General features: G+C 38.5%; 1 protein-coding gene across 1 annotated transcript in view; it reads right to left on the bottom strand.

Moving 5' to 3' along the window:
* angpt4 (angiopoietin 4) overlaps window positions 1-26,533 on the bottom strand; it is a 210,477-nt gene that overhangs the window by 9,577 nt on the left and 174,367 nt on the right. Inside the window, exon 8 of the mRNA XM_028812028.2 lies at window positions 10,050-10,180. Within this exon, the coding sequence (XP_028667861.1) occupies window positions 10,050-10,180 (131 nt within the window). The remainder of the gene's footprint in view (window positions 1-10,049; window positions 10,181-26,533) is intronic.

Genomic DNA, 26,533 nt, shown 5'->3' with positions numbered 1-26,533 from the left:
AACTGTATAGCGCCCAGACTCTGGAATGACCTACCAAAATTAATCAGATCAGCTGACTCCATGAATTCTTTTAAAAAACAACTCAAAACTCATCTGTTCAGGAAGGCTTTTAGCTCTCCTTGACTTTATTACCTTTCTCTCAGTTTACCTCTCTGTCAAGATACTCATGTAACCTGTATGTGTGTGTGCGAGACCATCAATTATGTTGTCTGTTAGGCTTTTTCTCTGAATTCACTGTTGTTAATCTTCTTTATTTATTTATCTGGTTTGTACAACTCTATTTACTGTATACCCTACCGTTCTTTCTTATATTCTGTAAGTGCCTTTAGCATGGGAAAGGCGCTATATAAATAAAATGTATTATTGTTATTATTAATTTGATCAAATTAATCATTTTTGATCAGTTTTTTATGAAATTATCATTACACTATAATGCTGCATTCCATTTAAAGTGAAAAATCTGAATTTCTAAGTTCCTGGTCAGAATTTTTAATTGGAACACTTCTTGAAGCCGGATTTCCAACTCGAAAAATCAGGGCTGGTCTGTCAAGTCAGAGTTTTTCTAACCTCAGATCGTGATATCAATCCAAAATTCTGAAGTACGCCGCAAACATTAGTGAGAGCATACTGTTTATTAGCATTTCTGTTGAATTGTGTTTCTTTAGATCAGTCATACATACAGTACTGTCCAACTTCTATCTGTGGACATGCTGCTGCAGTGTAATTGAAATACAGCATAATGTGTTGTTATCAAGTGCTACTTATTCCAGTGGAGCCAGCACAACAAAGATTTCCCTAGAAGTGTCCATATTGGTTTTCCAAATGCTTTACTGGAATGCAATCAACTCAGATGTGATGTCATTCCCAGTTCTGACATTCAACTTCCAATGTAAATGGAATGAAGCATTAGTCTATTTAACCTGCCAAAAATGGCATATCAGGGCTTTGAGCTAAAAGGGAAAATGAAGAGGAATGACAGTATAAATGTGACAGAGACTAAGGTCTTCTTCATTAAATTGTGTTATGAGCCGTTCATGTAAAAAAAAAAACTTTCATATTGAAATACATTTTTCAAAGCAAATGTATTTGTAGGAACATGGCTTTCAATTAATCTGGAACATTTCTGTCTGATGATATTGCATTCTAATGTTTTTAGAACAAAGTGATTATTGATTTTGTGATGCTGCGATGTTACTTTGTTTTGCATATTGGCGCTGATTCTTGTTATGTTGCCATTGAATGTGGTTTCAGTTACTGTTGCATCTTACGTCATCAACATGACATCTTAAATTCTGGTACAATGAATCATTCAGTATCCATGATTTGGATATAAACACGATCAAACAGAGTGTGAATTTCTCTTGTGGTTTCCAATCCTTCTGTTTTCCCTTTGGCTTTGATTTCTGCTTAACAGTTAGGCTTTGTTGCAAAATATTTCAATTTTCTGGTTTTGACTCTGTTTCATCTCCTGTTGCTCTTTCTGCCTTTGGACTTAATACATTGCAGTTATAAGCCAGGTATGTTATGATTTAAAACATTTTATAATTTTTCTTCACACCTATTCCACATATTTCTAATAGTTTGGGTGTTTTTGAATATGTGGAATTATTTTCTTTAGTTAAAGGTCTCAATCACGATTTAAAGTGAAAGAAAGTATTCTCTCACCTAACAGATCTACACACATAAAATAGTATTTTTACAGGAGAACCACTAATTAAGCAACGATCAGTTTCGGCTGCACAGAGACTGGACAGGCCAAATATTCCATTCCAGCTTTACAAAGAAATCTAGCGATGTGGGAATTTTAATACATAGAACAATCTCATTTGTAGTATCAGATGTAGTACTACAGGGCGATATGTGATCATCATGGATAATTTATTTAACTGTAAAGTGATTATGATAAATATCTACATACCCAATGTGGATGATAGAGACTTCATCCAAAACGTATTTGCATTCATTCCCAAAGTGAACAATCATAAAATTATAATGCTGGGGACTTTAATTGTGTTTTAAATCCAGATCTATATAGGTCTCCTGCCACAGGGAAGATGACATCTAACATTTCAAAAACAATTACACACTTTGTAACTGATCACAACTTATCAGACCCCTGGAGATTTCTAAACCCAAACTCAAAAGCTTATTCCTTCTACTCACCAGTGCCACTCAAGAATTGATTTTATATAAATATAGATACTATATATTGTTATATAAATAACAATATCTTGCCTACGATTAAATCTTGTAAGTACGACGCTATTGTTATCTCTGACCATGTATGGGTGAGGGTTGATTTGATTCGAACCTAGTTTTGTAAAATTTAACTTGCCTGATATGGAATGTTATTTGATTTGAATAAATTCAATAAAATGTTTAAAAAAAATTTTGTTTTGTTATTTGAGGCGTTTTTTACCTAGTCAAAAATAGTTAGCCTATTAGCACGCCGCCATTCTATTTTCTGATGTCCCCACCATTTAAGTATTATTGTGTATGGTTTCCATCTCAAAATTCCACAGATCTGGCAGCATACTGAAGTAGTGTAACGTGTTGCAGTTTAAATTCTTATAATCACATTACAGTTACTGACTTAACTATAGTTTTGGAACTTTCATTAAACATTTGTTTCTAAATAAATATGATGTCAATTTCTACAATGCTTTGAAATGCAATCAATATACCTGTGTCTCTCACATCTTGGTGCTTGTGACACTATTAAAAAAGCACATGGTGATTTAAAAGAAAGCCTTTACGTTTTGTAATTAACTTACGTACATTCACTAACAAGTAAGGAAAAGCCTAACAATGCAATCGATCTCACATGATGTCCAGGACGGTGAATGTGTCCACCCAATCTTGGTCCCCAACCCAATTTGTACTGCACATGCACACTGCTTTCATGCAGGCATATGGTACATTGAATTGTACGACGATTGTTATTGTACAACATTATACAATAGTTTGTTTTACTTCCAAATTGTATTTATTTTACTTAAGAAATAAAGATAGTCCATTTTACTTTGAAAAATAACTTTTTAGCTATACAATGCATTGAAAAGATATGGTTAATGGAGATAGTTTACTTCTACTTTAAGGAAGATGAGGCCAAGTGAAGTACCAGGTTTATCTGGGAACTTTTACAATTGATTGCTAGCTGCATTGTGTTGTACTCCCTCTTGATTAAAGAGCTCATAAGAAATCAATAGAAGTGTCATGAAATTCAGCAGAGTATCCCAGCATTTAATTTTTTTCCAACAAATCTCTTTAAAATTTCTGTAAATATGTATAAGTCTCTGTACAGCTAATTTATCTCAGCATTTACCTAAATTGTTACTGAATTTAAGTTAGTTAATTGCTAAATGTAAATGCTTCCTTTTTAACCACCATGTGTAACCTTCTGCTACGCTGCTCTTATCTTCCCTTCGAGTCAGGTAATAAAAGACAATACATCAGTTGTCACCGATCTCTGCTATTTTATTTCCTTAGTGACTGGGAGAGTGAAAAGAAATATAAATTAACTGATTCTTCTGCACACTTTTGGGGTTGAGGGGTTGCTCCTATTACCAACTTTCCTCTAAAAGAGAGGAAAAACATTACAAACAAAAAAAAAATCACTTAATGTTTAGACAAATTAATTTCAAAACAAACTGAATGGAGTTCACAAAGCCCTTCTTACCTCCAGCAATCCAGATTTGCACTTACTAAAGACAGGAGATGAGTCCATACAGTTGTGCCCTGGGCAAGAGCCTGCAGCACTTGCTCTACCAATAAGGGTTCCTGTCTACGTTAAACACTGAGTCAAAAATGTAGGGAAAATACAAATAAAAAGTATGCATGTATAAAAGTACAAGTGTAACGTTGAACATAAATTAATGCTATTATACCTGTGCCTTTTTGGTAGTGTAACAAGTACCAAGGCATGAGAGGCACAGAGACATGGACATGTCGGTTATATTACACAATAAACAATGCAGGGTGCTGGCCTCAAACTCAACACTAGCAATAATTTTACCATTTACTGACATGTTTGCAAGTGTTTGAGTCATTAAGTTCATCCATTTTATTTTGAATTCTAACAATTTATTTTTTGTTAAGAATTCTTGTGAACTAAAGTCCTCTACTTGCTTGTTGTGTCAGTGCCAATGCACATTACATTGTTAACTTATTTAACTGCTAAATTCATGTTAACTGCAAATGATTATTTCTTCCTTATTAAAATACTGAATGGACACATGGGCGTCATCCTTTTACTTTCCAAATGGTACATACAGTATTTGCAGAGTTGTACAGAGTAACAAAAATATAAAGTAATTACCAATGGGATTACTTTTCCAGGAGGTAATGAATAAGGCAATCTTTTTACAATTTGAAAGAAAGAGCTAGTAATTTGTTTGGATTAGTTTTTTTTAATAACTATCCCAATTCTGGTGACGTCACCATTGTGACAATATAACGGTCAACATGACACAGTTCCTGATTGTCCAAGATTCTTGATTCAATCAATAAGCCGACTTTCGTATGGGGTAGCTAGAGTACGATTCGACTCAAGTTACTTTGAGTTTTTGAATTTTTGTTGTGTGACAATTTTTGCAACACACTCCACTAGTATTGATGTGTTGTGATGTGAAATCTATAATAATAAAAGGCAAAGCCCTCACTGACTGACTCACTCACTGACTGACTGACTGACTGACTCATCACTAATTCTCCAATTTCCCGTGTAGGTGGAAGGCTGAAATTTGGCAGGCTCATTCCTTACAGCTTACTTACAAAAGTTAGGCAGGTTTCATTTCGAAATTCAAAGCGTAATGGTCATAACTGGAACATATTTTTTGTCCATACACTGTAATGGAGGAGGCGGAGTCACGTATCGCGTCATCACGCCTCCTACGTAATCACGTGAACTAAAAACAAGGAAGAGATTTACAGCACGAGTCACACGCGGGAACGAAGGTAAATGACGTTAATTTTTGACTGTCTTTTAATACTGTGTAAGCATACATATTAACACATGTGCAATTAAACGTGTGCATTTACGGGGTGATTTCTCAGGCTTAAAAGCTCACCTTTTATCAAACGCGGGAACAAAGGTAACTGACGTTGTTCACTGTCTTTTAATACTGTGTAACCATACATATTAACACGTGCAATTAAACGTGTGCATTTACGGGGTGATTTCTCAGGCTTAAAAGCTCGCCTTTTACTAAAAAGGTAAATGCAAAACTATTTTCAATCAGTTTATTGAAACGCTCCCGTTAAGGATTGCAATAACATATTCGCGAGAGAAAAGAACGAAGTAGGGGGAAATGGAGGAAGAGCCGCAAACAGCGAACAGCAAAAAATTAATTAAACAATTGAGAACGGAGCGACTTAACCATACAAGCATGTTCATAAGGGAAACAAAGCACGGTGTAAAACGTAAGTTTAAATTAAGTTTATAGAAACACTCCCGCTGCGGATTGCAATAACATATTCGCGAGATAAAACTTTAATGAGAAGACACGAGGTATAAACGAACCACACGCCGTGGCGCAACGTTAGGGGCAACAGTTTCAACCATTCTATGATCTGCTTCTCGCAACTGAAAGACGGCACATGGCGGATGTTAGCCGACTTGCTGACCGCAACGTTAGGGGCTTCAGCTATGGCGCTGACGCCACATCTCAGTGCCAACACTTTGCAGACTGTACTTAAAAGACACGCCCTCCTCACTGGACAGTTAAAAACACCAATCAAACTAACGATGACATCAAGTATTACCCAATCAAAAGTAGGAAAGGAGGCATCTTCATAAAATGCGTGTGGGATGATTTGCATGAGACACTGCTTTAAAAAAAAAATTATAAAAAAAATACGGGATAAATCCCGTCCAGTATTGATTCAAAACGGGACGCGCAATTTCATTCTCAAACGCGGCACCATTCCGTATTTTAAAGGACGGGTGGCAACCCTACAGTGCCAGGTAACCACCCATACAATCACATTGTGATTCAGACTAGGAATGCAATGAATGTAATTACCCCGATCTACATACAAGGCGAAAGTCTTGCAACATTCAAAGATGATGGTTTGGGATAAGTACACCATACAACATAAAAGAGCTTATGAAGCCTTGAACCGAAAAAAGCAAGATCTCAGAGATCGTAAAAAAAAAAAATAGGAGGTAATGTCGTTTTACTCGCTGTAGATTTTAGTCAAACATTACCAGTTATTCCACGAGGGAGACCAGCAGATCAACTCAACGCATGTTTAAAATCCATGCTTCTCCCACGCTCGGTTATATGTCGCGTGTTCTCGGGTAGGTGCACCAAAAAATTTATACATTTAAGCATGTAATGGGCAAACAAAAAATGAGGTATACCCGAAGGCACTGCAGTAGTACTTAATGTAACTTTACTTCTTAAATGTTAATGTTTTACTGTTTAATAATTTATACGCTTCTTATATGTTGTTCAAATTCTTTTATCAAAATACCACTGACAGCGCAATGCACGATAACATGGAGTGAATACACCATACGCATCCGCCCACGGCTGCCCTGCTGTGCGCAGATAGGAGTTGATTCTACAATAAAATAAAATAAACATAAAAAGATAGTACACGTGACGTACTATATGTGTACCACATTTGAAGTGTATAGGTGAAACGGTTTGCGAGGTACAGGTCATTTAAAATCCTGGACAGACACACTAATTGCCACGGTAGCAAATTACAGAAGAAGATTTTACTGTTTAATAATTTATATTTATATGAAATGTGCTTCTTATATATTACTTCATATTCTCATATGATAATGATGTTAATGTTTATATTGATTTCTGTGTTATTAAAACTGCATGTATGTGTGTATATGTATATATATATATATATATATATATATACTAGCAAAATACCCGCGCTTTGCAGCGGAGAAGTACTGTGTTAAAGAGGTTATGAAAAAAAAAGGAAACATTTTAAAAATAACGTAACATGATTGTCAATGAAAGCCCGTTTCAGTCAGTAACTCTTATGTGTGTGTTTATGTATGTGTGTATATATATGTAGATGTGTATATGTAGATATGTATATATATGTATATGTATATAAATGTTTATGTGTGTGTGTATATTATATATATAATATATATATATATATATATATATATATATATATATATATATATATATATATAAAAAGACAGCAACAGTTATAACAATGACAACACAATTACACTGACAATCATGTTACGTTATTTTTAAAATGTTTCCTTTTTTTTTCATAACCTCTTTAACACACTACTTCTCCGCTGCGAAGCGCGGGTATTTTGCTAGTTTTACATATAACTTGATGCATATTTTGTATGTCTTTATTTGTAATTTAGGCATAGCAATGTAATTTACTGTTTACCATATGGAATGGGTCTGTTTGAATTTTACGACAGGATTTGGGGGATGTGTCTTAAACCAGTTTGCCGAGTGTTTCTTTGCTAAAGTCATTTCTACCCCCGCAAATGGGCTAAGGTGTACTTTAACATATGGTTTGGGGGCAGGTGTTAAGATGTTCTATTTCCCCCATTGGTCTGAAGTATGGCTGTTTGGAATTGGCTTGGTTTAGATGCCTTTAAGTACTACGACACCCTATTGGCTGTAGGGGTTGGACAGAAAATCTATATATTTACTTGTTTAACCTCACACTCTCTCTCTTACTAACCAACATCTGAATGAAGCATCTCTTGTTAACCTGTGATGAAGACAACACAATGAAGAGCACAGCTCAGCAGCCATTTTGAACAGACATGTGGCTGAAAGCTGAGCACCAATGATGCCCTAACTAGACATTTTAAGTAACTACAAGTCTGTGTGCCGCCTGAACTACATATCACCACTTAATCAGGTTGTATGGTTGCCAATATTCAAATATACTTTGCATTTTGTTATTTATGAATATTATCAATAATACATTATTTTATGTGTAACTTTTGCTTGTCTTTTTTACTACATCTAATTGCCTGAGGTTATAGATATTGAAGGGAAGGTGGGGATAAGTTATATACAATAATACCTTATAAACAGTGGTAAGTTTGTGAGATTAGGCATTCTGACAAAGGCTACATATTAATAATGCAAAAGGGGAAAGTAGAGCAATATATCACTCTACCAAGACAAAACAGATGGCTACACTTTTTTTTGTCCATCTTATGGTTGTACTTTCAATATTATTGTTTCCAAATTCTCTGTAGGACAGAACAAGGTATTGTCTTATATATAAATGTCTACACATGGAAGTGTGTCTGTCTATCTGGCCCGGAAGTGAGAGGTGGAGTCATGGTAAGGGCTCCGCTTCCGAGGAAACAGAAAACACGCTTAGCCGCTAATAACACAAGCGGGGCGAACACGTCAGCAAAACAAAACCTTAGAAGAAAGACAAAGTCGCTTAGCCTTTCACTTTTCCTCCCGCCGCAAATACACAAGCCAGACGAGCACATCAGCAAATGAATCCTCCTCAGAGAGAGATGCCTAGAGTAGTTCCTTTCACCTGACATCTCTACATTTCAGTTTTTTTTTCTGACAATTTCATTAGTTTCTAGTACCCCGGGCTTTTTACAGCATGGGCTTACATGGCTAGTATATTATACTAGGCTCACCTGTCTTTTAAGGCGACCGACTTTTAAGTCGACCACTTCTTAAGGCAATTCAATATGTAAATCAATTTGATATTTTATACAGTGAAAAATAAAATTCATGGACCACAACTCATTAATTTGATTATATTGAATCTGAGCCGCATTACTTTAATACTCGTAGTTTCTGTTATTTTTGCGACAAAATTTAAACTTTTGTTCTATAAAACTTCCTTGAATACTATATTCGGTGTGAAAACTCTATTAGTGCCTTTTATCAGTTTTCCCTGTTGTGGAGTGTCCACTACATGGACAACTACGTCCTCAGAGCGCTTTGCTCTTGAAAATGTTGTGTCGCAAAAGTCAAAGAATGACTGCTAATAAAGTGACCAAGTTAGAAGAAGTAAGGCAGGACAAAATTTCTTTGTATACAAATCTAAAAATAGCCTACCTAATCTCCAAGAACGCACACAAAATCAAGGGAACAATGGGAGCACCAGAACTCTGCTCACATCGCGACGCTTCGTACCGCAAGCTGCAAGTAGTAAGTCTGTGATAAGCAGAATACCGCTACGCTTTGCACTCACGGGACGGAAGGACAATCCCAACCGCTTTTATATAGTGTCTTCATTGATGTGGGGGGGAGTCACACTCATTCATTCTCAAAGATGGATTCAGTGTGGATTTGCATTCAAGCAGCAAGGTTGGAGCACCCCTACTGCTCAGCCTGATTTAACTCATTTATCACTAAATTGTAATCCAGATTTCTAAACATAATTCCTAGAGATAATACAAAGTAAAATATTCGTTTTAGTTCAGCCTCATATGCATGGCACATTTAATTTTTTTTATATTCTTTTGGCAATTTTTCAATGTTTTACATTTCAAATTCCTCTGCATGCACTGAGAGCCTACTGTAACTTTTAGGAGGAGGTTTTTATAAATATCAATTGAAATAATTTGTCAGTAGGCGGGACACAGTTCCTTAATTGATTAGTCTACATAGGGTAAGAGTGTAGACTTTTATGTCAGTGACCGAGATTAATGGCCGTGCACATACTGGATTATCTTTTTAGATTGGTTGCACCTATAAATGAGAGTTAAACTGCTTTACTGAATTTTGTATTTCCCCGATCAAACATACTTTTACATTTTGGCCCTCCTTCACACATACGTAGAGAGATGATTCTACACACCATACAGAAGCAGTGGTCCTCAATTAGGGAAAAAAAGACCACTCTTATCCCACCAGCCAAAGCCAGCGTATCATCTGGTTTACCGGTATTAGAGCAAAGAAAGCAGTGGTTACCTGATAAGCAGACCTAATGTAATGTGTTAATTGGTGATTGGAAACTGACATAAATAGACTCTTTGAAGCACCTTGAGCATGGGAAAGGCGCTATATAAATACAATGTATTATTATTATAAATCTTGAAGAATTCTTACCTCCAGTTAACATGAGAGCGCACTTGCAGTTGCAGTTGTCATTGTCTGAGTCCCGAGTACTGAAGTTTGCTCCATTGAGTAAAAGACTGCTTTGCTGCCCCGCAGTTCCACTGTACCCTTTCAGAACCATCCTGTAAAATGGGTATGCCATGCACAGTCAGCAAAATGTTGTCATACATCAAGAGATAATTTCATAAAAAAAATACATCTACTGTAAAAGTACAAATACAGCAAGTACTTATATAATCTTCCCAAGGAAGGCCTAATGTAATCCCAGCATTAGCAGGGAAGAAACACAAACAAATGGATGGGTCGCAAGTCTACTGATTGGCCCAGCATTCATAGTAATCCACACAATTTCACTTCTCCTAGCCAATTATGAGCCTCCAGTCAACCAAACATTCAAATCATCTGACTGTTTGAGGAAAGACTCATTCAGAATGTTATTGGTTGCTGCGTCAACAAGATGCCTTTTTCCAGGATTTCCACCAACGCTTTGTCTGAGATAATGCTCTGTAGCTTTAGATATAATCACACCACCTCTTCAGTATCACTGGTGTCTGTGAGTATGCAATTCAACTTTATCAGAGTGTGTGATCACACTTATTAATGCCAGGGAAAATTCTGAACACCACCAGAGGGTCAAGAGGTTTGTTTTTTAAGTCTGATAGAGCAAGACAGACCCTTTAGTTCTGGGATGCTCTTGGTTATTGCTCTTTCTCAACCAATTAAAAGTGCTAGGACACAATGTACTTAGTTCTCAATTTCAAACAATTCTTTGGTTTACAGTACTTTAACACTAGAATTACCAGAGCCTACGAAAAAACTCGTAGATCCGGCCCACCTTAAATCGCTTCTTAAAACCGTTCTCACCTCTCTCTCTAAATGTACTGATAAAGACAAGCTGCCAGCAGCCGGCTATTCCATCCCCCCACCAACTTGCATCTCCCAGCTCATGCCTTGATTGATTATCTGGGAGTGAAGTGGAGTTTTAGAGTGGAAATAATAGATTGTTATTTGGAACACATGCATTTCATATGTGTTGCATTTCTACAGTAATCTGTGTAAACACATTCTTAAAACAGAAACGTTTTTTATATTCTAGTAGCAAATGACAAAATGTAGGCATAAACTATGTAATGTATGAAGCCTGAAGTCCAAATATCAAAGAAACACTTTCACAAAAGGTACAAAAAAAAGCCACCACCAAAAAAAGCCGCCTTAGTGTGTGACATTGACACACGCAAGCTAGTGTTGCTTCTGTGGTGCAACAGTATCAGTCGGTGACTGGAAATCAGAAGGTCATGAGTTCAATCCTGCATGACTCCCTTTTGTGAAGTGTTCTTATTTTCACTATTTTAGAATAAAAAGATACATTTGATTTCAGTCTGTAACAGCCGGTGTAATATATGACATTTGTAAAGGTTAGCTTTGTTTATTTTTTTTTAAATTCACTTTTCATTGTCTCAGTCGCATTCAGGATCCTTCCCTACCACCCCCTCTTCCCCCATCTAACACTGCTGTTTTCACTAAAAGACGCGCTATAGCTCTGCAGTGTATCACGATACATACGACCACGTGTTTTTTTCCCCCAGTATTGCCAGTCCCCACGTGTTGCTGTATGCTGTTTCTTTTGTACTCCAGGACATGCAGAGGAAAGCATAGTAAAGAGCAGTCACTTCAGCGCTATATGCAATCATCAGACACTCCCCATCTGACACTGCTGTTTTAACATAAAGACGCGCTATAGTTCTGCAGTGTACTTGTGACTACATTGTCGTACCAATGCTTGCGAACTGAAGTGTCTGCATGCACTTTTCGTGGCATTACACGTGTATTTTTTGAGCATGCCAGTGTCGCTCAAACACAGGAATATATGTTGATGTAAAAGTATAACAAAACATGTGCACTTTTATTCAAGACTATAACTGAAGCAAAAAGAAAGCACGTTACAGTAGCCGGTTGATATGACAGCTTGCGTGGTGGAATGCTAAGAACTGCTGACTTCCATTCTGTGCTATATAACTGTTAACATTTGAATCTGATGATTGCATATAGCGCTGTCTTATTCATGCAGGTGGCCAGTTGCTGCGTGCTACAACGCACATTTTAAAAAAAGAAAGAGACAAATATATGCGACGTTTTGAAGAAATCATTTTATGACGCGAATAGTACCAATCAGAAAACATCGTTGAAGTAATGCAATATTATTTGAAAACGAACAGCGTCAGATCGGGTGTGATTTATACTGGCGCTGTTACTTAGAGTCAGATCAGAAGCTGAATAAGCTGAACAAGCTCCTGTTCTGACTCTAAGTAAAAAAGCATGAATTAATCAACAGAAATAACCGCGATTGACATTTTAAACTTAACGATTTACAGTGCATACCAATTTATAAATTTAATGTCCATTTGAGGAAAAAAAAAAAAACATTTTCTCCAAAGCTGGGAATCGAACTCCAGTCTCTGCAGCACAGCTGTGCTCCAAGTCAGCAAACCACAGCGTTAAGCCACGGAACCTTTTGTGAAAGTGTTTACTTGATGTTTGGACTTCAGGCTTCACACATTCTATAGTTTATGCCTACATTTTGTAACATTTATTACTAAAACATGAAAAAGTTTCTGTTTTAGCAATGTATTTACACAGATTACTGTAGAAACTGAACACACATGAAATGCATGTGTTCCAAATAACGATCTATTATTTCCATTCTAAAACTCCAGCAGTTCAGTCACTCCCAGATAATCAAACAAGGTATGAGCTGGGAAAACTTAGTGAACGTTCTGCGACGGTGGGGGATAGAATAGCCGGCTGCTCGCTGCTCCTCTTAATTGGCACATTTAGAAGACAAAAGAGAGGTGAGAACGGTTTTAAGGTGGGCCGGATCTACAAGTTTTTTCGTAGACTCTGGTAATTCTAGCGTTAAAGGTCGTGATTGAACTGACTCAGAACGCGATCATGTATTTTTTATGAAAAGGTATAAAGAATGCATGCCGATCAATATTCAAGTTCAAACTGCAAGGAAAAATCAAAGGTTTAAAGCAGTGGTCAGCAACCTGTTAATCACAAGCTACCAGTCAATCTGATGATACATTTTAAATAGTAACAACTATATATTTTGAGATATTAATATGTAGCACAATCCTGAAACAAAATATACTGTGTGGTCATCTAAGGGAGTGACAGGTCATGACAAAATAAATGTTGGGACACCAATCCCCATTTACTTCAAATGAAAATAAAGAAAACAGATACACAATGGTGTCTAAACCAAAAAAATGATAGCCTCCTTCAGGCTTAGGACAAAGTAATGAAGGCCATGATGTTGCAACTCTTTCCAGACGGTCGTGCTTTTATGGCCCAGAAACCAGAAGTGCCTTCACTAGACACTTTTTTGGTACTATGGACGAAAAGGAAGACAATTTAGTTAGTGGCAGCACCCCTCTTGTCCTGGGGTGGAACTACATACCTGGGATGCACTTGAAGGCTGACCCTCTGTTGCACATGAGTGACAAAAGGAAAAATGTTGTTAATCATTGTGTTGGATCATGTGACCCATATTTCAGGTTTAAATATGATCTTTTGCTTGAAAAGGTTAAAGACCATTGGACTAAAGAAACAAAGCAATTCAAACACTGCAAAGTCTTTTAGCACAAAGTAGATTTGCACAACAAAATTGTTTTTATCCAAGACTTAGATCAAAAACGATGTGAGAGTCGCTCTTTATGTGGCCTTTACAGTGACGGCATGCGCTGCACAATCTTGGGTGTTTCCAGGATTGATCGCCGATGCCACTTGAAATACAACAAATATGGAGTCACGGAAATACTGTAAATATTTTCTGCTTTTTCATTCCATTCACAAATAAAAAAATGCATATTTAGAATCTTTGGAGTTCAAAACCCCTAATTAGATGGGTACTTATTCCTACACTACAATTTTACTGTACACGTTAACTAATGTTCTTCAGCTGAGAGAATCCTAATACACTCTCCCTAACTAAATAAGAAAACGATACCTTATATTACATGATTTTTTTGCTTTTTTATTTTTTGTTTATAACAACACATGCTTGATAGCTATATTTTAATACTTCTCTTATAGGGTATTTTTTTGGAAATTAATAACATTTATGATAAAAAATATACTAGTAAAGAGTGCTTCAGGCAAAGTACACATATTTATAGCCATAATACAGTTAAGTTTCTAAATGATACAAAACTTGCATACATAAACACATCATGTAAGGCAATACACATTTAGAAAGTGTTCAGACCCCTTCAGCAAACATGTCATCCCGACATAATTGCAGGTACTTCTCAAAACCGTATAAAAACTTGTGACACGCGATTTGCAAAATGTCTAGTATTCCTCTTCTTCAGTAATCGTCTGCACAGTTAAAAACATGACTTGACTGAGAGAAGACGTGTCAATCAACAATAGGAAATGGTTCACTGGGTTTCATCCATTGTGTGTAAACGCAAGCATTAATTATTAAAAAGGACAGAGAGACCTCTTAAACACTTAGACCTAAATTGTCTTCTCCTTCCTGTGTAATTAAACAGCCAAACAAATTTCTTTAGTTTCCAAGAACCTCTTTGTAATAATAATAATAATACATTTTATTTAAAGCGCCTTTCAAAAAACTCAAGGTCACTGTACAATCAGGTTAAAAAAATAAACATTCAACAACTAGAAAATTTAAAATCCAAATAAAACATCAGATAAAAAACCCATAAACGGTGACAATGAATAAGCAATTTTGAACAGATAAGTTTTAAGATTAGCCTGAAATTGGTGAAAGGTAGTCATATTCCTAAGATAAGCAGGTAAAGAGTTCCATAAGGAAGGTGCCGATCTGCTAAATGCTCGATATCCCATCGTAACAAGATGTGCTGGTGGATTATTTAAGTTGATGGAAGAAGAGGATCTGAGCATACGAGAGGGTTTAATGACTTGTAGGAGCTGTGAGAGATATGTGGGGGCAAGATTATGAATGGCCTTATATGTAAGGACTAAAATTTTGTAGTTGACCCTAAACTTTATTGGCAGCCAATGAAGCTGCTGAATAACGGGTGTAATGTGATCAGAATAGGGTGTTTTAGTAATTATACGAGCAGCCGAATTTGGAACAAGTTGAAGTTTATGTAGTAACTTTTGAGGCAGACCAAAGAGAAGTGAATTGCAATAGTCCAGGCGGGAGGTGACCAAACTGTTGACTAAAATGGCAGTAGAGTGATTTGACAAAAATGGACGCAAGCGATTAATCTTTCGCAGGTGAAAGTAAGCTGCTCGAGAAACAGAACTGATGTGAGACTGGAAAGACAATGTGCTGTCCAGAATTACACCAAGGCTTTTTATCTGATCTGTACAGGTAACAGATGTGTTGTCTATTAATACTGAGATCTTTGATGCCTTCGCTATTGCAGATTTCATGCCCATAAGAAGCACCTCAGTTTTATTGGAGTTCAACTTCAAGAAGTTGGAAGATAACCAAGACTTGATCTCAGCATGGCAATCAGTAAGTGAGGATGGTGGAAGCGATGCAGATGGTGAAGTTGAAATATATAACTGGGTGTCATCTGCGTAACAATGAAAGTTTATCTTCCATTTACGAAAAATGACACCCAAAGGAAGCAGATAAATGATAAACAGCAGGGGGCCAAGGACAGAACCCTGAGGAACCCCAGATACTACAGGAGTGGGAGTGGAGGTACATGTATCCAGCTGAATGAATTGAGTTCTGTCTGTAAGATATGACTTAAACCAAGTTAACAGAATGTGAGAAATACCTAGTGCAGATAGCCTTTTTAGTAGGGTGAAATGACAGACAGTGTCAAATGCAGCACTGAGGTCAAGAAGAACAAGGACTGTGATTAGGCCTGAGTCTGCAGCCACTAAAAGATCATTAGTGATCTTAACAAGTGCCATCTCAGTGCTGTGAAAACGTTGGAAGCCTGACTGGAATGGTTCATATAAACTGTTAGCAGATAAATACTGATGAAATTGGGAAGCCACAGTTTTTTCAAGAACCTTTGAAATAAAAGGAAGATTAGAAATTGGTCAGAAATTATTAAAGTCAATAGGGTCAACCCCAGGTTTTTTCAGTAGGGGGTGAATCACTGCAGTTTTCATAGACTGGTGAACAATTCCGGTGGAAAGTGACGAGTGAATAATTGAAACAACAAGAGGAGCTAGCGAGGGAAGGTAGGCTTTAACCAGAACAGTGGGAATTGGATCCAAGTGACAGGTTGAAGGCTTAGAGCTATTGATGAGATCCATGATTTCTGAGGTGGAAGGAAGCTCAAACATGGAAAATGAATGAGTAGGAGGAGGAAAATCATCAATGGTGGAGTCAATAGCAACAGAGCCTAAATTATAATGTATTGCCTGGATTTTATCATTAAAAAATGTCATTAAGGTGTTACAAAATTCATTAGAAAGGCAGTGCAAGGAAAGAGAGTGTATTTGGCTGCATTTATCTTTCCCTCAATTCTGACCAGTCTTCCTGTCCCTGCCATGGAGAGGCATGTAAAGATGGTATTAGGCAGGTGATGAGCAGTGCCTGGTCTTCATCAGACATAATGCTTGGTGTTCTACCGAGAAAAAGTTTGATTCTTGCCTCATCAGACCAAAGTGTCTTCAAATGCCGTTTGGCAAACTCCAAGCAGATTGTCATATGCCTATTACTGAAGAGTGGCCTGCATCCAGTCACCATACCATAAATACCTGATTGATGGAGACTTTTTCAGAAGGTTCTCCTTCTCCTATCTTAGCAGAGGAATTCTAAAGCAATATTAGAATGACCATTGTGTTCTTGGACATCTCCCTGAACAAGGCCCTTCTTGCCCGGTTCCTAACTTTGACTGATTGCTAACTCTAGGAAGAGTCCTGGTGGTTTCAAACTTCACCCATTTCACAATTATTGACACCACTGTGCTCCTGGGAACACTCAAAGCTTTAGAAATGGGTTTGTACCCTTGTCCTCATCTAGATAGATAGATAGATAGATAGATAGATAGATAGATAGATAGATAGATAGATAGATAGATAGATAGATAGATAGATAGATAGATAGATAGATAGATAGATAGATAGATAGATAGATAGATAGATACTTTATTAATCCCAATGGGAAATTCACATTCTTCAGCAGCAGCATACTGATACAATAAATAATATTAAATTAAAGAATGATAATAATGCAGGTGAAAAACAGACAATAACTTTGTATAATGTTGAATGTTAACGTTTACCCCCCCCCCCCCCCGGGTGGAATTAAAGAGTCGCACAGATCTCCTCAATCTGTCAGTGGAGCAGGACAGTGACAGCAGTCTGTCGCTGAAGCTGCTCCTCTGTCTGGAGATGATACTATTAAGTGGATGCAGTGGATTCTCCATAATTGATAGGAGCCTGCTGAGCGCCCTTCGCTGTGCCACAGATGTTAAACTGTCCAGCTCCATGCCAACAATAGAGCTTGCCTTCCTCACCAGTTTGTCCAGACGTGAAGCATCTTTCGTCTTGATGCTGCCTCCCCAGCACACCACCGCATAGAAGAGGGCGCTCGCCACAACTGTCTGATAGAACATCTGCAGCATCTTATTGCAGATGTTGAAGGACGCCAGCCTTCTAACGTAGTATAACCAGCTCTGTCCTTTCTTGCACAGCGCATCAGTATTGGCAGTCCAGTCTAATTTATCATCCAGCTGCACTCCCAGATATTTATAGGTCTGCACCATCTGCATACAGTCACCTTTGATGATCACTGGGTCTATGAGGGGTCTGGGCCTCCTAAAATCCACCACCAGCTCTTTGGTTTTGCTGGTGTTCATGTGTAGGTGGTTTGAGTCGCACCATTTAACAAAGTCATTGATTAGGTCCCTATACTCCTCCTCCTGCCCATTCCTGATGCAGCCCACGATAGCAGTGTCATCAGCGAACTTTTGCATGTGGCAGGACTCCGAGTTGTATTGGAAGTCCGATGTATATAGGCTGAACAGGACCGGAGAAAGTACAGTCCCCTGTGGCGCTCCTGTGTTGCTGACCACAATGTCAGACGTGCAGTTCCCAAGACGTACATACTGAGGTCTGTCTTTAAGATAGTCCACGATCCATGCCACTAGGTATGAATCTAATCCCATCTCTGTCAGCTTGTCCCTAAGGAGCAGAGGTTGGATTGTGTTGAAGGCGCTAGAGAAGTCTAGAAACATAATTCTTACAGCACCACTACCTCTGTCCAAGTGAGAGAGGGATCGGTGTAGCATATAGATGATGGCATCCTCTGCTCCCACCTTCTCCTGATATGCAAACTGCAGAGGGTCAAGGGAGTGTTGAACCTGTGGCCTAAGGTGGTGAAGCAGCAGCCTCTCCATGGTCTTCATCACATGTGATGTCAGAGCAACAGGTCGAAAGTCATTCAGCTCACTAGGACGTGATACCTTTGGGACTGGGGTGATACAAGATGTTTTCCAAAGCCTCGGGACTCTCCCCTGTTCCAGGCTCAGGTTGAAGATGCGCTGTAGAGGGCCCCCCAGCTCCGATGCACAGACCTTCAGCAGTCGTGGCGATACTCCATCTGGACCCGCTGCTTTGCTGGCACGAAGTCTCCTCAGCTCTCTGCTCACTTGCGCTGTTGTAATTATGGGTGGGGATGTCTTTCCTATGCTGGTATCAGCAGAAGGATGTGTGGAGGGTGCAGTACTCCGAGGTGAGTGTGAGAGTGGGTTAGGGTGGTCAAACCTGTTAAAGAAGTCTCACAATAGTTTTATCTCAGAGGTCTGCAGGGAGTTCCTTGGATATTATCACTTGTTTTTGTGTCCTGACATGCAGTGTGGATTGTGGGACCATACCTAGACAGGTGTGTGCGTTTCTAAGTGATGTCCAATCAATTTAGTCCAATCAATACTCTTATATAAATATGTTTGAATCTCAGGACTCATCAGCCCTTCCTTTTCCCGAACCCCCTTTCCATTACAAGGTTCTGGGAATTCAGTACTGATTGGAATGACAAACCTTCTCAGGGTGCACCCACACTAACTTGTGCCAGGTGAAATGAAGTTTGTCAGTTAACCTAACATTCATCTCTTTGGCATGTGGACAGAGTTGAGAGAATCAGGAGAATACTCATGTGGACATTGAGAGAATATGAATAGTACAGAAAATAGCAAGGCTGGGAACCAAAGGCAGATCTACCACATTGCTATGCTGGCCAAAAACATGAAACCAATCACATTAATTGGTTCTGTATTGCCCCCTTTTGTTCAGATGAATGAAAGTAAATGGATGTCCATCAAAGAAGAATACACCTTCAAAAGCCAAATGTGATAATATGAAAGTCTAATCAGAGCACTCAGATGTGTGCCAGAAGTACTGAGCAGATTATTTGTGTGTAGAACCAGTCTCATAACACTTGAAAAATACTTCACACCAATGTGAAATAATAACAAAAAGTTAGTTGGAATTGGGTGGGGAAATATTCACTGTGAGCAAGGCAGTTATTCAAGCTGTGAGGGAACAAACTAGAAATAACTCAACAGTTAAGGCAGAGTTGAGTGCCAGAGAGCTGTCTTTAAAAGCACAAGTGGACCCTCTGGAAGATCACATTGTTCTTTGGATATCTGAAGGATGTGGTTTGCCCAGATGCCTTGCTGACCCTGCCACCTATTGAATCGATAAACACTAGGGGGGAGAGCTGGAGGCTTGATGGGAGTTTAATTTCTTGATGGAAATAGTTGTTTATTCCATCTTAATGCTTCTTTCAAATACGGTAAGAACGTTTGAACTTGTCATTAAGAAAGGGGTGGTATTAACAAGTTTTTAGGGGAAACCTCAGTTTTATGATATTTAACATTTCTGTTGCCTTGTATATACTGCGGAAGATAAAGATGTTATTCTTTTTTTATTTTGCATCTCTGGGTTGATTATTTTATGCCACATATTTTTGATTTATTATTACATGTACCTTGCATTGCCAGAAATTAAATCTCATACAACTATTTAAAGCCTGATTAGAATTTCTGCTGGTTTATTTATGTCTTAATATGTACTGTACAAAGTGCAGTGTTTATGTTGTCCTTATCCGGAATTTTTAAAAGCCTGCAATACTTTAAGGAACATCATTAATTAAGAGTTTATGTCCATCTTAGCTGTTCTCAGCAATTTACAATTTATATAGTTTCACAAATGGTGTCAAATTATTGAAGTTTTTAACCATTGTGGGATGTGTATAGAGTGTGCTAATCAATAAGCATCACTTTGTCACTCTAAAGCACCATGATTAGTGAGTACAACTCAAAATGTCTATCCTCCTTACCTGAAAAGTCTCCGAAGACGTTTGTCATAACCTAGCAACATAACAAAAAGCAAAGCTATGCCTGCAAACCCAGAACTGAGACTTCATGATGGCCCAGTGAATGCTTTACGTTTATATTATCAGCTTCATTTGAAGTTTTAGTAGAACATGCGACAAACTCCAGAAATGAGTCATAACATTTTTCTTATATTTTTTGACATGTGAGTATGTGAATTTCCCCTTGGGATTAATAAAGTATCTATCTATCTATCTATCTATCTATCTATCTATCTATCTATCTATCTATCTATCTATCTATCTATCTATCTATCTATCTATCTATCTATCTATCTATCTATCTATCTATCTATCTATCTATCTATCTATCTAATGCACTCGTTAGACCGCATCTGGAGAATTGTGTGCAGTTCTGGTCATTACAGTACAAGAAAGACATAGAAACACTTGAAGCTGTGCAGAAGAGAGCAACCAAGTGCATCCCTGGACTTAAGGAGACTTTCTAGTGTGACAGACTCAGAGAATGAAAACTGTTTAGTCTTGAAAAGAGGAGAAAGCATGAGGACCTAATTCAAGCATTTAAAAGCCTCAAAGGCCTTGATGAAGTAGATCCAGCAATATTCTTTGAGCTTAAGGGTGAATCGCATACTCGAGGACATCCATAGAAATTAAGGGAATCGATCCAATCACAAGTAAATTTAAACTTTTCTTTTTTTTGCATGGTTAACTTCTGTCCAATCGTGAGATAAAAATGCTCTGGGACTGAATCTGGTGCTAGGTTTGTTTAAAATAGTGCATGTGTGTGTGTTTGTGTTTGTGTGCACACGAGTATCAAATTCGATGAAATGGAGTCCCTTACCAAGCTGGGAAGGCTGCTGTAATTTCAGCTCCCAGGCAAATGTATTGGAATCTGAACTTGAACTGGAAGTAATAATACCAGCTTACAAAATGTGAATTTAAGTTAAGCTACAGTAGCTGATACAAGCTGCTATGTGTAAAGCCCTATTGGGAAAGAATTAGTTTTATACCAGGAGGTGGGGTGAAGTAATTATTGCTGGAGGACTTCTATAAGGGCGGCACAGTGGCGCAGTGGGTAGTGCTGCTGCCTCGCAGTTGGGAGATCTGGGGACCTGGGTTCGGGTCCTCCCTGCATGGAGTTTGCATGTTGTCTGCGTGGGTTTCCTCCGGGCGCTCCGGTTTCCTCCCTCAGTCCAAAGACATACAGGTTAGGTGGATTGGCGATTCTAAATTGGCCTTGGTGTGTTTGTGTGTGTCCTGTGGTGGGTTGGCACCCTGCCCAGGATTGTTTCCTGCCTTGTGCCCTGGGATTGGCTCCAGCAGACCCCTGTGTTCGGATTCAGCAGGTTGGACAATGGATGGACTTCTATAATTTTAGGTCCATCAAACTGCTCATGGCAGTAACGTTATACAAACTGTACGTTAAAGATTGTAATTTAATTATTGAATGAAACATTGCTTCTTTAATTTTTTTTTGAGGCAAAGCAGGGCAGTGGTCAGTAATCCAAAAGAATTATATATATTTTTTTAATTATTGAATAAAACATTAATTCAATTTTTGACAGTGCCAGTACCAGAAGCAGTGGCGTCTGTTCATTGGTTTTCTGTTCAGTATGGAATTTGATTGGAAATATTCTTGTTTATTTTTAAAGCTTTAAATTGGATGGGCTCTACTGTACATATATTTCAGATCTTTTCTACAATTATTTAGCTCTCAAGTCTTTCAGATCCCCCAACCAATCAAGTCATGCATGTGCCACGGACACAATTAAAACAAAATGGTGATCGAGTATCTTCTGTTGTGACTCCACAGTTGTGGATTAGCTGTGCTTCCTCCACTTTTGGCTTTAAATCTAGCCTTAAGGCTTATTTGTAAGGTTAAATCTTCCTTATATTCTTAATAAATATTGTAGACATGTCATTTTCTTTTTAGCTTTTTCATTTTTTATTATTATTATTCAAAATAATAAATAATATTATTATGAACACTGTCTTAAAATGTAATGTGCTTAAAAAGTAAATTTTACTTACTTGACTTGTCCCCAGTGTCATGAATTCGAGTCCAACACCAAGTCACTGTCTCAGTGGACTTTATGTGTTCTCTGTGCATCTGTGTACATTTTTATTCTGGCATTCTTCCCATAACTAAAAGATGTGAAGGTTCACTGACTTGGCGACTCTAAAGTGCCCCTGTACCTCTGAGTGGGTCTTTGATGTCCAGTCTCTGGTCCCTGCCTTTTGCCCACTGCTGCTTAGTTACGCTCCAGACTCTGGTGACGCGGAATTATTTCAAGCTGGTTGGAAAATGCTATGTTTTGTGATTTCCTGTCGGTATAGTATTGGAATTAATTTAAAATATTTTTAACTGGTATAAAGTAGTTTAATTATCAAGTGATTGCTTTTTTTCTGGTGTTTGAGAGTTTTTACATGCTGTCTTATTCAAACTAATGAGCAAATGAACCATTAACCAGTACAAATAAGATGAGCAAGGCACCAGTTCACGTCCCTAGGTGCTATGCATGTTATTCCTTTCTTATTTAACCATAGCACATGTTCATCTGTGAATATGATAATTTTTCCAACAACCTTTAGTTCTACAGTATATGCATATCTTTGGTGCTTGAAAACTCATCATAAGGTAAGACAACAATATGGAGCCCTTCTTTCAATGATGCAAGGATCTGTTGCTTCTTCACCAAGTAGTATTTCTACAGTTGAGTTTAATGTAGTTCTTTATAGTGCTCTTTGCTGAGTACAGGCTCACAGAACTTGCACATAATTATAACTATAATGAGGAAGCAGTAATGACAAGTAATGTATGCACAAATTACATTGCACAAACAATAAACCAGAGCACGTTTGGTAATTAACAGTGTAGGTGCCCCGGAGGAAGGACAAGTACCCTGGCCGGAATAAAGGAAGGTTTCAAACCTGGCCAGGAGGCCATAATGGTAGGACCGGGAAAATAGACTCACCTGCAACAGGTCATTCCCCCATATGGCAGGCAACAGTATTCCTAAGGGGCTAAATCAGATTGGGACACTTGCAGGGGAAACAAAACCCTGTCAGGGTTTTTGGGGTCTATCAGGGGAGGACTGCCTTGGTTTCCACACGACCCGGATGATTTAGATAAGAGACCAGAAGCAATTCTGGGTTCGGCTAAAAATGGAGCCTGCAGCCTCACATCAATAAGTCAGAGTCGTGAGGCAGCGGGAAACACTCAGAGGAGGACGTAAGGAGGAAGTTTTGAAAGATTTATTGTTTTGTATTGCTTTGTGGCTGATTACTGAGAGAGGATTGTGGAGACGTGCCTTAAGAGAATAAAGAGCCTTTATTTTATCCTAATAAAGTGTGGTGCTTTACTGTGTCTGGGGCTTTCTGGAGCCCCCTTGCGGTCACACTTGTAATTTCTACATGGTGTAACTGAAATGTATGCAAATACCCTTAAATGAAAGTCTACAAGGTGCACTTTAAACATGTCTGAATATTTTGATTTGTAATTTTAAACTGAGGAGCAGAGGAGTAAATCAAGAAAAATGTGTCTTTGTCTTCCAAATGTTATGGAGGGCACTGTAACTGGGGAAGTTTGCAGTCAGTGTGGGATATGGCCGGCCGTTCATCCCGGCCAATACCCCCAGGCCTACCAGATGGAGCCCTCCCTGCAACATGGAGGTTCCCCGAATTCCAGCAGGGCCTCATGGACAGTGGAGTTTTAATGCACAGCCCTGCTGGATACCGTGGGGGCCGCCAGGAGTCGCTGCAGGGAGGTCCAGGGATTTATATTTTCCGTATAGCCCGAAAGTATTTCCAAGTCACAGGAAATGATAGACTTCTGGGCTGAAGAAAGAAGAGAAGTTTTTACCTGACCCGGAAGTGCTGGATAATCACATGGACTGAGGGCTCAGGGGGCGGCACGGTGGCGCAGTGGGTAGCGCTGCTGCCTCGCAGTTGGGAGATCTGGGGACCTGGGTTTGATTCCCGGGTCCTCCCTGCGTGGAGTTTGCATGTTCTCCCCGTGTCTGCGTGGGTTTCCTCCGGGCGCTCCGGTTTCCTCCCACATTCCAAAGACATGCAGGTTAGGTGGATTGGCGATTCTAAATTGGCCCTAGTGTGTGCTTGGTGTGTGGGTGTGTTTGTGTGTGTCCTGTGGTGGGTTGGCACCCTGCCCTGGATTGTTTCCTGCCTTGTGCCCTGTGTTGGCTGGGATTGGCTCCAGCAGGCCCCCGTGACCCTGTGTTCGGATTCAGTGGGTTGGAGAATGGATGGATGGATGGATGAGGGCTCAGAAGCACTTCCGGGTCGAGAACTATAAAGGACTGTGGGAAATCCCAGGCAGATTGAGCTGAGTTGGGAGGCAAGGTGGCTAAGCGTCTGGGAGATTGGAAGATTGTTTATTTGATTATTATTGACTATAGTGGAATGGTGGTGCTTTGTGCACTTTATTATTATAATAAATATTAATTTTGGACTTTTATCTGGTGTCTGACGTCTGATCTGAGGGTTCAAGGGGTCATGGGGACCCTTAAATTGTCACATCAGTTAAAATGGATAATGTGTACAGTTAAATTAGAAAAGGTCATAGCTCTGATGACCAGACCAGTTGGCAGCTCTTCCTTTAATATGTTTTTAAAATCATTTTAAATTAAAAAGCAGATTAAATCCTATTATTATTGAATCTAAAGGCTTCCAATATTTCTGGTGTCTCTTTCCATGGGAAGGTGTACCATATATACTCACGTTTAATCAAGTCTTGAAACCCGAAAAATCGATCATAAAATCGCCTGTTCAAAAATGCGAAACTTAATTTTTTTTTTAACATTTTCTTACCTCCTCTAATCTCACATCAGTTTCTCAGATGCATTGAATTTTGTCGCAGCAGCACAGTTACCAATTTCTTTCGCTACTTCAATGATGTTTAATTTAAAACCAGTTTCATATTTCCTTCTGATCGAACGCTCCATTGTAGATAAGGGATGTTCTTACGATAAAGGTGTATGAGGGTGTGAGACACAAAAAAACACAAAACAGTGCAAATGTCGCTTCATAATAGTTCTGGTATTACCGTGTGGTCATGTAGGCACAATAGAGAGAGAGATAGAGAGAAAGATGTTAGGAACACATGCTGATACAAGACAATGCCACACCCACATAGAAAAAAAAAGTCTGTGTGCTCCGTGGTTACTCTTTCACGTGGGCGTTAGCATATCATAATCCCTTTTACCAATAGTGTGTTTTCCGCATTTGACTTATACAATCGACATTATAAAATACAAGAAATTTTACTTTAAAATCAAGTCCAGACTTATCCGCGGGAGAACTTATCCGTGAGAATATATGGTTATATGCATTGCAATGAAGTGGTTGTCACCCAGTGCTAGAGCAGAATATCGACAATAGGAGCAGTTCATGATGATTGTAATGCTTGTCAGTAAATGAGTAGCAGACTGAGCTACAATATGGAGAACTAATCGGCAAGGTATGCCAACCTAAAATAGCAGTTCTTCTGCCTGGAGTTAAAAGCTGAGACTGAAGGCGCATCTCTTTCTTATACAAGTGGCCAGATCATTCCCCGCACACTGAGGCCCTGTAGCTAAGGCCCTAAGAAGGCATATGTCCTTCTATGCAGTGTTGTGCAAGTTCACACCTCACAAGAACTAGCTCAAAGTTCAGTTCACACAGATTAAAATGAATACATTCACGTTCATATTTCACCATTTCAATTTTCAACTAGTTCATGTTCAGTTCATTTTGTATTTTTAAGGAGTGAGAATAAATGACCCATGAGTTTACTTTTTTCAAATTTGCATGCCTCATACAGTCATATAAAAAACTTTGGGAACCCCTCTCAGCCTGCATAATAATTGACTCTACTTTCAACATAAATGATAACAGTGGTAAGTCTTTCATTTCCTAGGAACATCCGAGTACTGGGGTGTATTTAGTTGTATGAAATTAAATCAAATGTGAAAAACTGGCTGTGCAAAAATTTGGGTCCCCTTGTAATTTTGCTGATTTGAATGCCTGTCACTGCTCAATGCTGATTACTTACAACACCAAATTGGTTGGATTAGCTCATTAAGCCTTGAACTTCATAGACAGGTGTGTCCAATCATGAGATATAAAGGTATTTAAGGTGGTCAATTGCAAGTTGTGCTTT

The sequence above is a fragment of the Erpetoichthys calabaricus genome, chromosome 10 (assembly GCF_900747795.2).
Source record: "Erpetoichthys calabaricus chromosome 10, fErpCal1.3, whole genome shotgun sequence".
Lineage (NCBI taxonomy): Eukaryota > Metazoa > Chordata > Cladistia > Polypteriformes > Polypteridae > Erpetoichthys > Erpetoichthys calabaricus.
Note: the sequence above shows the minus strand (reverse complement) of the source record. Positions and strands in the feature narration are given on the sequence as shown.